General features: G+C 41.4%; 1 protein-coding gene across 1 annotated transcript; it reads right to left on the bottom strand.

Annotated features, from left to right (window-relative positions):
* Positions 1-3,582: 3,582 nt before the first annotated feature.
* LOC133411293 (serotransferrin-like) lies at positions 3,583-13,566 on the bottom strand. The gene is made up of 17 exons (XM_061693487.1): positions 13,472-13,566; positions 12,087-12,238; positions 11,176-11,278; positions 9,657-9,848; positions 9,462-9,591; positions 8,516-8,571; positions 7,941-8,104; positions 7,634-7,787; positions 7,397-7,557; positions 6,937-7,033; positions 6,828-6,848; positions 6,401-6,565; positions 5,476-5,626; positions 4,521-4,588; positions 4,270-4,451; positions 3,929-4,121; positions 3,583-3,817 (listed from the first exon to the last, which is right to left on the bottom strand). Exons 1-17 carry the CDS (start codon positions 13,512-13,514, stop codon positions 3,771-3,773), a joined length of 2,079 nt encoding a protein of 692 aa, XP_061549471.1. The 5' UTR covers positions 13,515-13,566; the 3' UTR covers positions 3,583-3,770.
* Between the last annotated feature and the right edge of the window lie 578 nt (positions 13,567-14,144).

Genomic DNA, 14,144 nt, shown 5'->3' with positions numbered 1-14,144 from the left:
TGCTTAATTGACATTTTTGAATGACCTACATAGCACACATCTGTCGCAAAAAAAGCCAAATTACACAGTTTGTGTAAAAATGGCACATTAGGAGACTGCAACACAAGGACCCCAGATACAGAAAGGGGTGAGACCAGTTGCACAAGCTTTATTTTGTCCCCCACCCACAAAAAAATAAATAATGCAAAGAAAACTAACAGTGACAATTTGAGTCAAAACTCGACCAACAAAAACTGTTGACTTAAAGGTCACTTTTTACAAATTCATGACAGTTTGTCAATTTAGAGTTTAAAGTTGAATCCAAATGCTCATGAGCTGAATAGTTACATTTAACTTCAGCATGTTACAACACTAACCCTCAACTTCAATATCAAATACTTAAATGCAAAGTCTAAATGCCATTTAGGCAAATATTTTAGTTTTAGCATTTAATATATTCAGCAGTTCTTGCCCCTTAACACGACATCAAATTGGATTATAGCTTAATGCTACATCTAAATGCCTTAATATTTAGCCTCACCCTAAACAGTTACATTTAGGATTTAAATAAATGTCTCTATTTAGACCTGCATTCACAAACAGGTTCACCTGAAACATGTAGCAATTTGGATTTAACCATATAATACAGCTCTGATTGAAAAATGTAAAGATGCAAAAAGTGGCTCTCAAACTTTAAAACATTGAAAAGTAAACCTGCCAAAATGTTGCTATCATTTTCATTGCGAGCCACTTTATAAACAACACCCCATACCAAACCACAGGTCGTCGTATTCACTGCTGTCCTCCCTAACCGACTGGGGGTGAAGAGAGAGAGAGAGGAAAAAAAACCAAAAAAAACAACAACAAAAAAACAACAACCTAACACACAAAGAAAAAATTGGCCCCCATGCAGCAAACTAAAACAATAAACTAAAATAAGAAAAGCTGCGCCAGCATGGCCCAAAAACAAGCAAGCGTTAACCAACGAAAGCAAAAGGACCTCACCAGTCACCACCTACTTGTTGCCTTTTTCTGAGTGTCAGCTTGACGAGGACAGAAGAGATGCCACCATCTTCTGCGGCACTCCTTTATATCTTGGCCTCCACCTAAGTGCTAATTGCCCTCAGGTGCTGCAACAAGCAGGTCGGTCAAGGAGGGCGCTCCTAGTGGTGGCCACAGGAACTGAGGAAGCGCCATCACGGCTGCACGCAACAGGGAGCTCAACATCATCAATGTTTGGATTCCCGGATTTTAACAGGCCCAAAACTCATGCCTACATTTCCTAAATATGAACATTTGATTTATTTCAACAACAGTACATTTTATAGGTGCATTCATTTATTGGTATTGATTGACGGTTGAAGTGGAATTTGTACACATAAAATAATAACTGTTTTGGAAAAAAAGCAACTTATCAAGTCCTACCCTTTATATCTAAATAGCTTTTAACTGATATCTTATTGATAAAATAATTAATTACTTATCAATAAGTTATTCATATCGAGTATAATATACACTCTTGTAAAATTATAGCCAAACAATGGCCCCATATGAACAGGCCATTATATATGTTTACAAAATATTCATAGCTACTACGCCAATATATATATATAAATATATATATAATATATATATAATATATATATATATAAATATATATATATAAATATATATATATACATATATATGTATACATATATTTATATATATATATAATATATGTGAGTGCGGAGTACACCCTGAACTGGTTGCCAGTCAATCGCAGGGCACAAACAAACAAACAACCATTTGGACTCACAGTCACATTCACACCAACGGGCAATTTTGAGTCGCAAAATGCTTGTATTTCAAATAATCTTTCCCCATTGAAATGAATGTAAATGCTATTAATCTGTCTCAACCCAACCCCCGCCCAAAAAAAAAAAGTTTTTAATGTGTTTTTAAGAATAAAAATAGGATTCAATAATATTGTACTGAATAAAATTATACAGTAATGACGTGGTTAAATATATTGTAAGGAATTAAAACGTTTTTTGCCACATTGCTTCAATTCAATGACATGGTGCTGTTCCTTCTGGTATGTGCGCTTTGGACACCTTGGGGCATTATAAAACAAACGGATATCCCTAAACCGGTTAAAACGCCTCAGTATTTCAAAATGCAGAAATATTAGTAATTTTTTACAGAGGATAAAGAGTATATGTCTGTGAGTATTGTTATGTTAACATGTGTTGCTCAACAGTTTGTGTCCAAATATCTGTTGTTTAAAGTATTATAACACGGCGACGACACCAATGCATTGTTCATTAGGATCAAGCTAATCAGACTTAAATCTATGTGGTTGTTTTAAATACATGACATGTAATTCTCTTTGTTTGATATTTTATTTGGCGGCCGACTGGTTAGAGCGTCTGCCTCAGTTTTGAGGTGCGGGGTTCAATCCGCGGCCCCGCCTGTGTGGAGTTTGCATCTTCTCCCCATGCCTGCGTGAGTTTCCTCCCACATCCCAAAAACACGCATGGTAGGTTCATTGACAACATTAAATTGCCCGTTGGTGTGAGTGCGAATGGTTGTTTGTATGTGCCCTGCGATTGGCTGGCAACCAGTTCAGGGTGTACCCGGCCTGGGATACGCTCCAGCATGCCCACGACCCGAGTGAGGAGAAGCGCCTCAGAAGATGGATGGATATTTGATTTGACAGTAAACTTGAACAAGGAGTGGCATTAAACAGTTTGAAGCCACTTTTTTCTCGAGAATTTTTCAACTGCTGCCTGTTGTGAAGTAATTTGATTTCACTGCCAACAGTGCTCATATTTCTAAATTTTGCCCACAAGTCAAAGCAAAAAGTCAGCCAAACGACTGCTCGAATCTAAAACAAACAAGGAGTCACTTGTATCTCAAGGCACCTAAATATAATAATCTCATATTTCCTCATTGCATTAACCAGCCAAATAAATGCCATAATTCTGAGCTACATTAACTAAATCCTGACATACTGTACTAACATCAACTCATTGAAATTAGTACTGAAGACTAGATCGTACTCAAAGTTGTATTGTGTATGGACGAAATGGTAACATAAATTGATACGACACTGATCTTTGTATTATTCCAAGGTTTACCATGTCAACATTACCCAAAGAAAGGAGCCAAAAGGTTCACGTGGTCGCATCGGTAAATTGAGCTAGTAACACTTCCACTAGTCGTAACTCTTTGTTCTCGATGAACATGTATATCAACTGCCACATTCGGCAAAACAACCTCTTCCAGCTCGAGTAAATTGTAGAACCCTATAGCAGGAGACTGGGGGGGAGGGAAAAAAAAAAAAAAAAAAAAAAAAAAAACCACCCGCAGGAACTTTAAACATCTCCAATGTGGCGTTTTACATAAGATGTCAAGAGTTACTTAAGATGAAAAAAATCCAGCCTGACAATCGTAAATGTTAAGCAGAGTTCAAACATACCGATAATCAGAGTGAATTTATGATAAAAATTATATACACACACACAGGTGGCAAGTGTTGAACAAAAATCTAAAACTGAAGCTTATCCAGTATGTTGACTACAACACGAATGTACTTTTTGGTAATGATTCAGAGCAAGATTTTGTAAGGCATTGAAAAGGCTTTATTTGATAAATGAGGTACATGTTAGAAAAACAGTTTGCGAAATAAGTCTTTAATATTTGCGTAGGGATAAGTATTGATTTGTAAGTGGCTATTGAGGATTTTGAGATCAGAGAGACAATACAATGTAGCATCAGTATGCTTCATGGAAAAGATGTTGAGCCATCTAGTTTGTCTGCTGACAGGTGTGGGACGTGCATACTTTCTCCAGATCTGTGAGAAAGAGCAAAAGGGGGAAAAAGGATTTTCACTATGTGACCATTTCTGTTATAACAGACTAATTCCATATTTCCAGTGTGGTTTGAGTCCCATAGCATCCCAAACCTGGAGTGGCATCGCTGCACTGCCTCAGTGAGGTCATGGCATCCATGTAATCTGGTCCCAAGAAGCTCTTATAGTCGGATCCGCTTGGCACCTCCTGGAGACATTTGGTGGAGTCTTTGAAGAGGAGGTTCTTCCCAGACTCAGACTTAAACATTTTGAAACCGGGGTCGCTGCCGCTTGTGCCGAGCCTGGCCTAGGAATTAAAGTTTGGAGAAAGTGACATTAATTTGACCTGTAAAGAATGCATTTTTGGGTCATGCCCAGATTTCACCCAATGTTGCCAACTTTTGAGTGCAAGATTAACAATTAGGTGAGACAGCGCACTGGATGCATTTCCCTACCTGCTGTTCCTGGAGAATACTGACAACTTTGTTGCGGGTCTCGGGGCGGGTCACCACAGCATGTGCCGGGGTGGCCGCCAGGTGGCAAGACTCAAAGTCTGTGATGGGCACCGGACCCTTGGAGGGGCAAATGAGCTCATAGTCACTGCTCAAGACATCTGCAGCCCACGCTGGACCCTTACCTGCAATGGAGCACAAATATGATCAGTTTTGGTACTGGCAGGTGTTTGTGTGGTGTCTAAGGCTGTTACCGTCACTGTTTTCCTCAACAATTGTGTGTTTAATGAAGGCCACGTCACCAGCACCCTCAACAAGACATCTGAAAAGGAAAAAAGATCACGCTACCATCCTTGAATGCAGCCATTTCCAAACCAAGTTAAGTTATCTGGACTGAACAGTGTCCAAAAATAGTCTCCATTTGTCACTTAAACTGCCATCGACAAAGTCTTAATTCCAGAATTGGCTGTTGCGGGGCAATGCAGTCAGAGAATGAGAGACTCAGTTACAGTCAGATCCAATTCCCAAAGGAATGCCTCCAAGCAACCATGTTGAATGCGGGGCATTGGCGTGACAGCCATGTCATGATGGTGAAATCTATTGTGTATAAACAGCGCAGCCTGGCTGTGGCACTCACTCTGAAGAGTACAAAAGTCTATGGAATAAGTCATTTTTCGTCAAGCCGTTTGACTTTGGCAACAGATTTGGAACTAGGAGGCACACCAATTCCTCACAGCTCATTAAAGAGACTCCTATGATTAGTACTGTACATCAACATGACCACGCACGCCAGCGTGCCATGTTTGGATAAAATGTGACAGTTTTGAAATTTTTTTTACATTCACCATAACTGCTGTACTGGGCGCTAAGGCCACACAAAAAAAAAAAACTACTATACAGTAAAATGGGTGCATATGGCCTGAGGGAGGGGAGAAAAAAAAATAGGCAACAGTTATATCGTAGGACTCCACCCCTCTTTGTCTGTTCTATCAAGGTTCTACTTTGTCTGCTTAAGTTAATTCTGTAAATTGGTGGGGGTGCGGTCTAACGTTTTTTCAAATTTAGTTGTCCCCCCCCGCCAGAACGGTCTCAGTTGAGGTTCGGTGTTAGAATCATGTTCAGTCGGCTGGGATAGACTCCAGACATTCTTGCTTGAGAAGTAGACTGCTGTTTTCTTAATGCTCTTCATAGTTGCATGAAGAATCTTACCTAAAGGCCCCAGCATAGCCGTAGTACTTCTCCTCTGAACTGGGTTGGCACTTGAATTTGTCATCCACAGGTTTCCCACTGCCTGCGCACTGAGAGCAGAACGGCGAGCCGGCCGGAGCTCCAGGGGCGCAGCCGCTACTGAAGAACTTGCCTGAAGAAATGGCACAGGGCATGATGTACTTTTGGCAACTTTTTTTAGATTTAGTGTGTAATAAAGTAAATTTGTCCGGGACATTGATACAGCGTCACTGGAACTGAAAGTATATTGCAGTTTTCCCTAGTATGCAGACTACACACCAGTTGTAGTGAGAGTGCCTGGTGTCCCCATCAAGCGAACTCTGACCCTGTAAGAACTGGCGCGTTCCCTGCATCAATGCACCCAAAGACTGGTTTCAAAAGGCAGACTGACCTCACTGCAACCAAGCCCCTGACTCCAGTTTTAGACAATTTTCCCCAGAGTCTCACTTGTTCAGCAAGTACATTGCTATACCCTGCATAGTCCCAAGCAAAAAAAAGGCTATTTTAAGATCCAACCAAACTAGTGTTTTGCTCCAAGGAAGACAATTTTTCAGTTTCACGACACCAATCCAAAGGAAGCCCTGTGCGCTGCCAAAACCCTCAGTCTGCAATTCATGAGTTTGTTTGGGATTAAGGTAGTAATCGCAAATTTGAATATTATACCAACCCCTCCTTTGATTACCCTGTGGGTGCATTATGCCAATTTGTCATATGAGGTGTCCCAATCAAAAGAAAATGTACCTTGGGAGTTACTGATTATACAGCAATGACAAAAATACAGCATTCAAAATATTGCAAAACATTTACTTCTCACATCAATATGGTTACACTTGAGTCTACAACAAACTCTACCGCAACAATTGCAAGTTAGAATTTATACCGTCATTTCAAATATGAGTCTACTTACTGAACTCGCAGCTGCCGGTCTCCTTGTGGATTTTACCCATGGGAATGTTCCAGCCGGCGTTTCTGCCAAAGCCTGTGTGGCAGGACCGCTTCCCCCTCAGGTTGGCCCAGGTCACCCCGGAACCCTTCTTGACCACGGCGACTGCGAAGTAGGACGATGACGAGGCTACACACGCCACAATAGGATTTAGATGGTTTTCTTCACCAAGAAACCCTCAGAAAATAACTTGCTGAAAATCATGCATGTTAGTCATTGAACCAGTCATTCATTGTATTGTCCTAGGGTGTGAATGCTTGTCTATATTGTACGTGCACACTGACTGGCAACCAATCCAAGCTGTACCCGCTTCGCTCACCCAGTCAGCTCGGAAAGAGCCCACCTGAGACCCTAATGAGGAACAAGCAGTATAGAAAAATACATTGCTTACCTCCAGATATGCTGCACTTGGCTGTGGGACAAGAGGTACAAATGTAACTCATTGAGAAACAATTGGGGTAGGTGAGAGAGGAATAATATTGAATATTCTCTTCCTGTACCTTCATCGTACTGCTCCACCATGGCTGGAACCAGACCGCACTGTCCGGCAGTGTACACCTCCCCCCCATCCACTGCCACTGCATCTGCCTCTTTACTCTAAAGTAAATGAAAGATCTGCTTCAAACCCAAAAGGCGGACTTCGTTTTCATTTCCAGGCATGGGTCTTTGCCTTTCATGCATCCTGTTATAATCAACATGTCCACCCAGTTTTGTGTAGATGAAACTGGTGATAATTATTTTACCTTTCCATGGGTGTTACTGGGTGAAACGGCTGCCTTCCTGTTCCATTGCAGGTATGGTGCGTTAAACTGTGCTTTCCGTGACTAAAGATGCCTATCCAATATGGGGTTGGTTGGTGAAAAACGTTTTTTTTGCGGCTTATTTTCCAGGGGGTGCTATAGAGTGACTTATGTGGACCCTTAAATTGCATAAATGTTCAGAATACATTTGTCATCTTACCATGATCATCTTAAGGCACTCTTCCACACTGGGGGCAGTCTGACACAGAATTTTGTTTTCGCCATCCACCATGCCATTGACACTCCACGTGTCACATTTCTGTGTCTCGAAGTGGCCCACGGAACACCACGTGATGGCGCTTGATCCAGCTGCAGTGATCTCTGGGGGGAGGAGAAAAACAAAAAAGACCCAAAATTGTTCAAGTGTTCAGCTGAGTTAGATTGAGTTTGTCGTTACCTTTGTTCAGAGAGCGAATGGTGCTCATGTAGCCGGCACCCAAATACAAAAAGGAGTTTGTGTTGGGAGGCAGCCGGACCAGTTTCTGTGTGGAGTCTTTGAACATCAGGTTCGTTGTGAGTCCGTATGCAGCGGAGGAGAACAGGTTGAAGCCCTGTTTTGATAAAGAAACGTGCACAAAAAAAAAAAAAAAAAAACACATTTCTCAAATCAAGTATACATCTTACCCAATTTAAGCCCCTCCAAGGCAGAAAAAAAAATAAAAATTCCACATGAACACATATCTCAAATCAAGTGTGCATCTTGCCTCCACTGTGGTGACGCTTCGCCAGATCAAGTCTGCCAGCGCCGGGTCTTGGCGGGTGACCACAGCATGGGCGGGTACCCTGGCCAGGTGGCATTCTTTGTATTTGTCAATGGGTGCTCTGGTGTTGTCCACACACAACAGCTCATAGTTGGCCTTCTTGCTGTCTGCAAGTATTACATTGTCCAAATTGACAACTCTTGAGATTTATAGTAATCTTCAAAATACATGAACTATAGCAAAAAATTACAGCTGGAAGAGCCGACGCAAGGGCCCTCACAACCACCCTCCAAATGATAGTAAATGACACCCACATGGGAAAAAAAAATCAATCCAATTCATCATCACCCATCTGTATAGCATACCCACTTCTGATTCTGGCTCATTTGGGAGAATGAGGATTCTTTAATATATTTTTCATAACCTGAAAGAATTTGGTGGACACCAATCATGACTGACCCATGAACCAGCCTCAAGGATCCATGCTTGAAATTGAACAGGAACGCCGGGTTGTCAATATCTTTAGACATGACCAAGCAATAAAATTGAATCCAAGAGAGTACCTTGAAGGAACTCACCTGGTACAGTCAGATGCTTGACAAACGCCACATCTCCAGCATCTTCGACGAGGCACCTAGTGACAGACGTACATTGTACATTCTTCAATTATGGCAGCCAATATGGAGCTATAACGTGCACATTCACAAATGCAGATATGAGTCACTGACAGCAGGTGAAAATTGGCCTGGAGATTCACTGTCACTCCATTGACTGGAGTGTATGTACATCCGGAATGCTTCTGTGAAGTCCTTACTCAAAGAAAAACGTCACTATTTTAGCCCAGTGCGCAGGTCTCTGCACTGCCTTCTGGTCACTCCGAATATACTCAAAAAGCTCTGCTTGTGTACAAATCTCTTCGAGGTCGAGTGCATCTCTGAAATGTTAGCGCAATATGAACCTTCTGGGGCTGTGGTTACCAACATGGTGCCCATGGGCACCAGGTAGTCCACAAGGACCACAGGACTCTTCTAAAGCTGGAACACCAGTTATGAGACATTGCGATTTCCTCAGAATGTTAAAGTGATCATTTGAAAATGTAAACACCGATAGAAATTTCTAGAAATAGTGTTGCATGTTGATACATCCGTTTCCTAATCATTGTGAGTAATTAATGAGCAGTGTCTTCACATAACATAATTTACAGTAATTTGATCAAATTTCAGAAGACTCGAGCCAACTGATATTTTAATCAATCTCCAAGAGGTAGCTCTTTGTTTCAAAAAGGTTGTGACCCCTTTATTCCATCTTTGAGAACATTGGAGTAATCTCCTGCTGGTGACCAGAGTCAGGACTAAATACAGTGAGGCTGTTTCAGTTTCTTTGCGGTTCTTTCAGGAGAGCTCTGGTACATTTTTGGCCTGCTGTGGAACTAGCTCAATTAAATTTAGACTGGCCTGCATACTGCCTAAACCCATTAAAACTGTTTAAAAACATGCGATACAGCGAGGTACCCACGGCACTTACTGGAATGCACCGCCATAGTCGTAGTAGGATTCATTGTGAGACCGTGAGCAGTCTACCTTGCAGCCTTTGCACAGTTTGGAACCCTTTTCTGCTCCAGGGGCACAGCTCCGAGAGAAGAAGTTACCCACCGCTGCAAATAAATAAGGTTCAAAGTAGCAACTTAGGTCTATAACTTTAACATGAGACATCACTCACCAGCTTCAATCGTTTGGTCCTCAATGCCTCCCCACTTCAACACATCCAACTTGATCAGCGTTCCAATCGGGATGTTCCAGCCAGCAGATTTTCCCAAACCAGTGTGGCAAGATCTCTTCCCCGCCAGGTCGCGGATACCAAAGTCTGTGCCCTTCTTAACCACGGCGACGGCGTAATAACAGCTATCAGATGCTGAGCACATTGCATAATTAAAAAAAAAAAAAAATGTTTTAAAGTTGCTGTGCAACCATTTTTCCAGAAAAATGAATGTGGTCAATACACAATGAGCAGTCTTATTTTGAGTCAGATTCCTCCTGATCAAAGTCTTCAAAAGGTCTGATTGTAAGGAGTCTAAAAGCTTGAGCGAGTCACCTGTGGTGTGGGTGCATTGATGAATTTTACTCCCTGATGTGCTCAGAAAACTCTCGGGGCTGACAATCGGGCCAAATTTGAGCATTTGTTTCACTTTCAAACAGCCAGCAAAGGCCTGATTATTGAGTGACTCAACTATTATTCAGAGCAATCATCTTGTGATGCAGGATGTGTTGGTATGATTTTTTCCCCCTCCCATTTAGAAAATGGTCAGATCAATCAAATGTTAAACAAGATAATCATCGCCAATCAGCCTAAATTTTAGCATTGTTTTCAACTCGAGATCAAGACCTCATTGCCCTTTAATATCCTGAGCAATTATTCCACAGTGTGGGAGTGTTTTGAGAGATTTCTCTTCCCATCTATGGGAAAGAAAAGTGTTTTACCCATTCTACATTTCTGACCACAATTCCTAGCTTCCATTACCACTCATTGTATTTTCTGGCCCTGTGGAACCATGCTACCTCATGGGTCAGCCTTTGTATTCCAATATCTGATTTGGGGAGGAGACATTCGTCAGCAGTGATAAATTGTTGTATGTTGTGTCAATCGCGTCAAGACACCATTTATCAGTTGTGCAAAATGGCCAGAATTTAAGGTTCTTTGCGAACAAAAGCAATTGAGTTTTAAGCCAAACATGGGTCAAAATGAGGGACACAGATGTCGTCGGTCTGCGATTGAATGCAAAAGGTTTGAAAAACGACCGGATCAGACCGTGTGTTTGTGATGTAGCAAGTTAATTATTAAATTGTCTGCCCACTGAACTGAATTTCTGGGTTCCATGTGAGCAGGTCTCAGCCCCCAAATCATACAAACTGTCTAAAGTCTACATATTTGAAATAACTACAATGTAACTGGATGAAATAGCGACGCTTGCAGTCAGTCAAAATGTCAAGCTTTGCCACAACAAGCCACTGTAACAGCCACATGAAATATAAGAGCAAAGCCATTTTCAATATTTAAATTAACAGTAGTAGCCATAACAGCTGAATAATATCAAATCCATCTCACAAGTCTGAGGCAATGCCAACTAGAAGAGCTTGAAAAAGGACCTCACCAACCCAAATTCTTACAAACAAACAAAAATAAAAACATTTGCTGGCATGGGACCTTTAATGGATTGTTGAAATTGTTTAGGGTGACTTACCAGCACCATAGTCTTCTGCAATTATGGGATGGAGTTTGAAGTTTTCCAGTCCTGCAGTGTAGACGTCTCCTCCATCCAACGTGATGGCGTCGGCTGTTCCTGCCTGTTCGGTGGACAATGAAAAGTCATCTTATTAGCAACTTCTCAGAGCCAGTGTTGCCAACTTGGCATCTTTCACAGCCCTCTCACAACTATCTTTTTAAAAAGCTTGCAAACAATAACTTTTGGCATGTACTCTTACCTTCCCAAACTGCAAAAATGCCTAAGCGTACCTACTGTTCACAAGAGTTGTGACTTTTTTTTAACTCATCAGCAAGACAAAACTTTTAAGAATCTGAATTCAAACTATTCCATTGGCATATATAATATATACCTGACCACATATCGTTTTAAGAAATATCTGCCATTGGAACAAGAATTGACTTTATAAGATTGTTAAAACGATCTTACCTTGGTCCTGCTGAAAATGTTTTAAAAAAGTACAGTACAAAGGTGCTTCTTCACTAGGTAAGATTTTGCAATTTTTTTGCAGTGCCCTGTTGCCAATGAAGCAACTTTAGCCAATTTCCCATCTCTCTCACAACCAGTTCTCAAAAGCAACTGGTTTCAAATCTTGCAACTTTTGGTGGGTACAACCATTTTCCAAAAAGGTGACTAGCAGCCACTGTAGTTACTTCTGACTGGGCGAGATGTGGCATACCCTGAACTTGTCAGCCAATCACAGGCCACTATTTAATTCACCTAACATGCATGTGGTAAGTCGGCGAACGCAGACAGAAATCCATGCAAGCACAGAGAACATGCACCATTCAAACCCAGAACCTTGGAAGGCGAGGCAGCCGTCTCAACCATTCAATACCATGCTGTCGCTTTAAGAAATCCCATTTGAAAAGAATGATTTTGATGCTCACATGAATGGCTTCGATGCATCCTTTGGAGTCTGCTTTCTGCACGCAGAAGAACACGGGCGCCTTGGCGGCCAAGTCAGAGCACTTTTGTTGCTCCTTGTCCGACTTGACGCACCACCTGACATGCTTGGTGGGGGCCGACAACACAGCAGCAACTGCAACAGGGGGGGGGGGGGGGGGGGGGGGGGGGGGGGGGGGGGTGTTGAGCATGGAGTATGACAGTGTTCATTGAACTTTGGAAAAACTTTCATTCCTTATCATTGTGTCTTTGTAGGTCAACTATAGGAACATTTTTCCACGACTGAACTTTTCTGCACACGAGTCGGACATCTCCAAGCTACAAACACTTGATCCACAAGATCAGTCTCAAGAATGTTACAAGCCCTCCCTCTACTGGTACATGACATTGAATTAAGTTCCAATTGAAAAATATTCGCAGCATTTGAGTACAGTTTAATTTACCTCAAGTAGAATTTTACATAAATTTTTACTTCCTACATTGAAGCACAGCGCGAGAGCCAAGTATTTTTTGCTCAAAATTTGACAAGCGCTGTGCTAGGTGCTAACGAACAATTATGTCACTAATAGCATGCAGCTGTCCGCTCGTGCAGTTTTCACTCTCGTGAAAACTGCTGTCCTACTAGTGTGCAGAAATGTGAAACAGTTGAAATAAAGTTAAGACATTCGCTCTAGTTTTCCACAGAATTGTCTTACAATAGTGACAACAGAGCGTAGTAGTAGGCCAAACGTGGCACTAATGGAAAAACATCACTAGAAAGGTTATTTTAGTATGTGCAACTCCTACTAGTGCAATTAATTCTTACTAGTGAGGACAATGTGTACTCGTACATTGAGCTTAAGATGACTAAAGGATCAAAATTATTAAGTTGCTTTCTATACATGCCTACTAATTGAGCCTCATAGTGTTACTAATGCAGCACACTCATTTATGCCAACGTTTTGGACACGAGTATGCCAAGTGGCACAAGAAGTGAAAAGGTTACCAATAGTAAGTATAGCAATTTGCATCTTACAGTAAAATCCATGTACTTTTTACTAGTATGCTCTTCAACAATTCACAGAAGGGCACACGAGTGCCTGACTAGTCGTGAGGCAAAACTGTAAGTTGACAACTGTTACTAGTCCTACTAGTGTATAAATAGTTAACATATTGCATGTGACTAGTACCATTAGTGCAGTTTTGCCTCACTAGTAACAGGTTGTTCTACTAGCATGTAGAAATTTCATACAGTGGAAAATGTTTTTACTTGCATGAGTTATTCTAACAGTGCGCCCTCGTCTTATTACTAGTAAGACCGAAGAGCCTACAAGCACATGGGTGAAGGCTGGCGAATAAATGCTTTCCATGTGTCATCGATTGAGTTTACCCAAGTAGCTGAGCAGCAGTAGCGCCGAAAAGAGATGCTTCATGGTGGACGGTCTCCGGGTCAGCAGAGTGAGCTGCAGTCAGAGCGTCCTTTTATAGCCACACTTGAGACTGGATTGGGGGTGGGAGGGGAAAAAAAAAAAAAAAAAAAAAAAAAAGTGGCACAGTTTACTCAGGTTTCCCAACTGGGTGCACCTTTGTGTGCTTTGGAAGCAGACTTAAACACACACAATTTTTAACATATCCTTTTGTCATCTGATTTTTCCTGCATGCACAATATGAAGCTAATCAAAACTTATGATTTCAAACTGTCCCCAAAGGAAACATAAAATTTGATAGCCATTCAACTTGATATTGATTATAAAGGCTTTATCTTTTTTTTGGTAGGGGGTTTACAGCCCCCTTGCTTAATTGACATTTTTGAATGACCTACATTGCACACATCTGTCACAAAAAACACAGAAAAAGCCAAATTACACAGTTTGTGTAAAAATGGCACATTAGGAGACTGCAACACAAGGACCCCAGATACAAAAAGGGGTTATACCAGTTACACAAGCTTTATTTTGTACCGCACCCCCAAAAAAATAAAAATGCAAAGAAAAATAACAGTGACAATTGGAGTCAACACTCGACCAACAAAAACTGTTGACTTAAAGGTCACTTTTTACAAA

This window comes from Phycodurus eques, chromosome 13 (assembly GCF_024500275.1).
Source record: "Phycodurus eques isolate BA_2022a chromosome 13, UOR_Pequ_1.1, whole genome shotgun sequence".
NCBI lineage: Eukaryota > Metazoa > Chordata > Actinopteri > Syngnathiformes > Syngnathidae > Phycodurus > Phycodurus eques.
This window is presented reverse-complemented; position numbering and strand designations above follow the sequence as displayed.

Bases quoted from the DNA above. Each gene is read 5' to 3' on its own strand.
- LOC133411293 (XM_061693487.1), bottom strand. From the start codon at position 13,514: ATGAAGCATCTCTTTTCGGCGCTACTGCTGCTCAGCTACTTGG. The intron at 6,849-6,936 runs GTACAGGAAGAG...CTTGTCCCACAG, and splicing joins GGTGGAGCAGTACGATGAAG to CCAAGTGCAGCATATCTGGA. The intron at 4,452-4,520 runs GTAACAGCCTTA...GCTCCATTGCAG, and splicing joins TGTTGAGGAAAACAGTGACG to GTAAGGGTCCAGCGTGGGCT.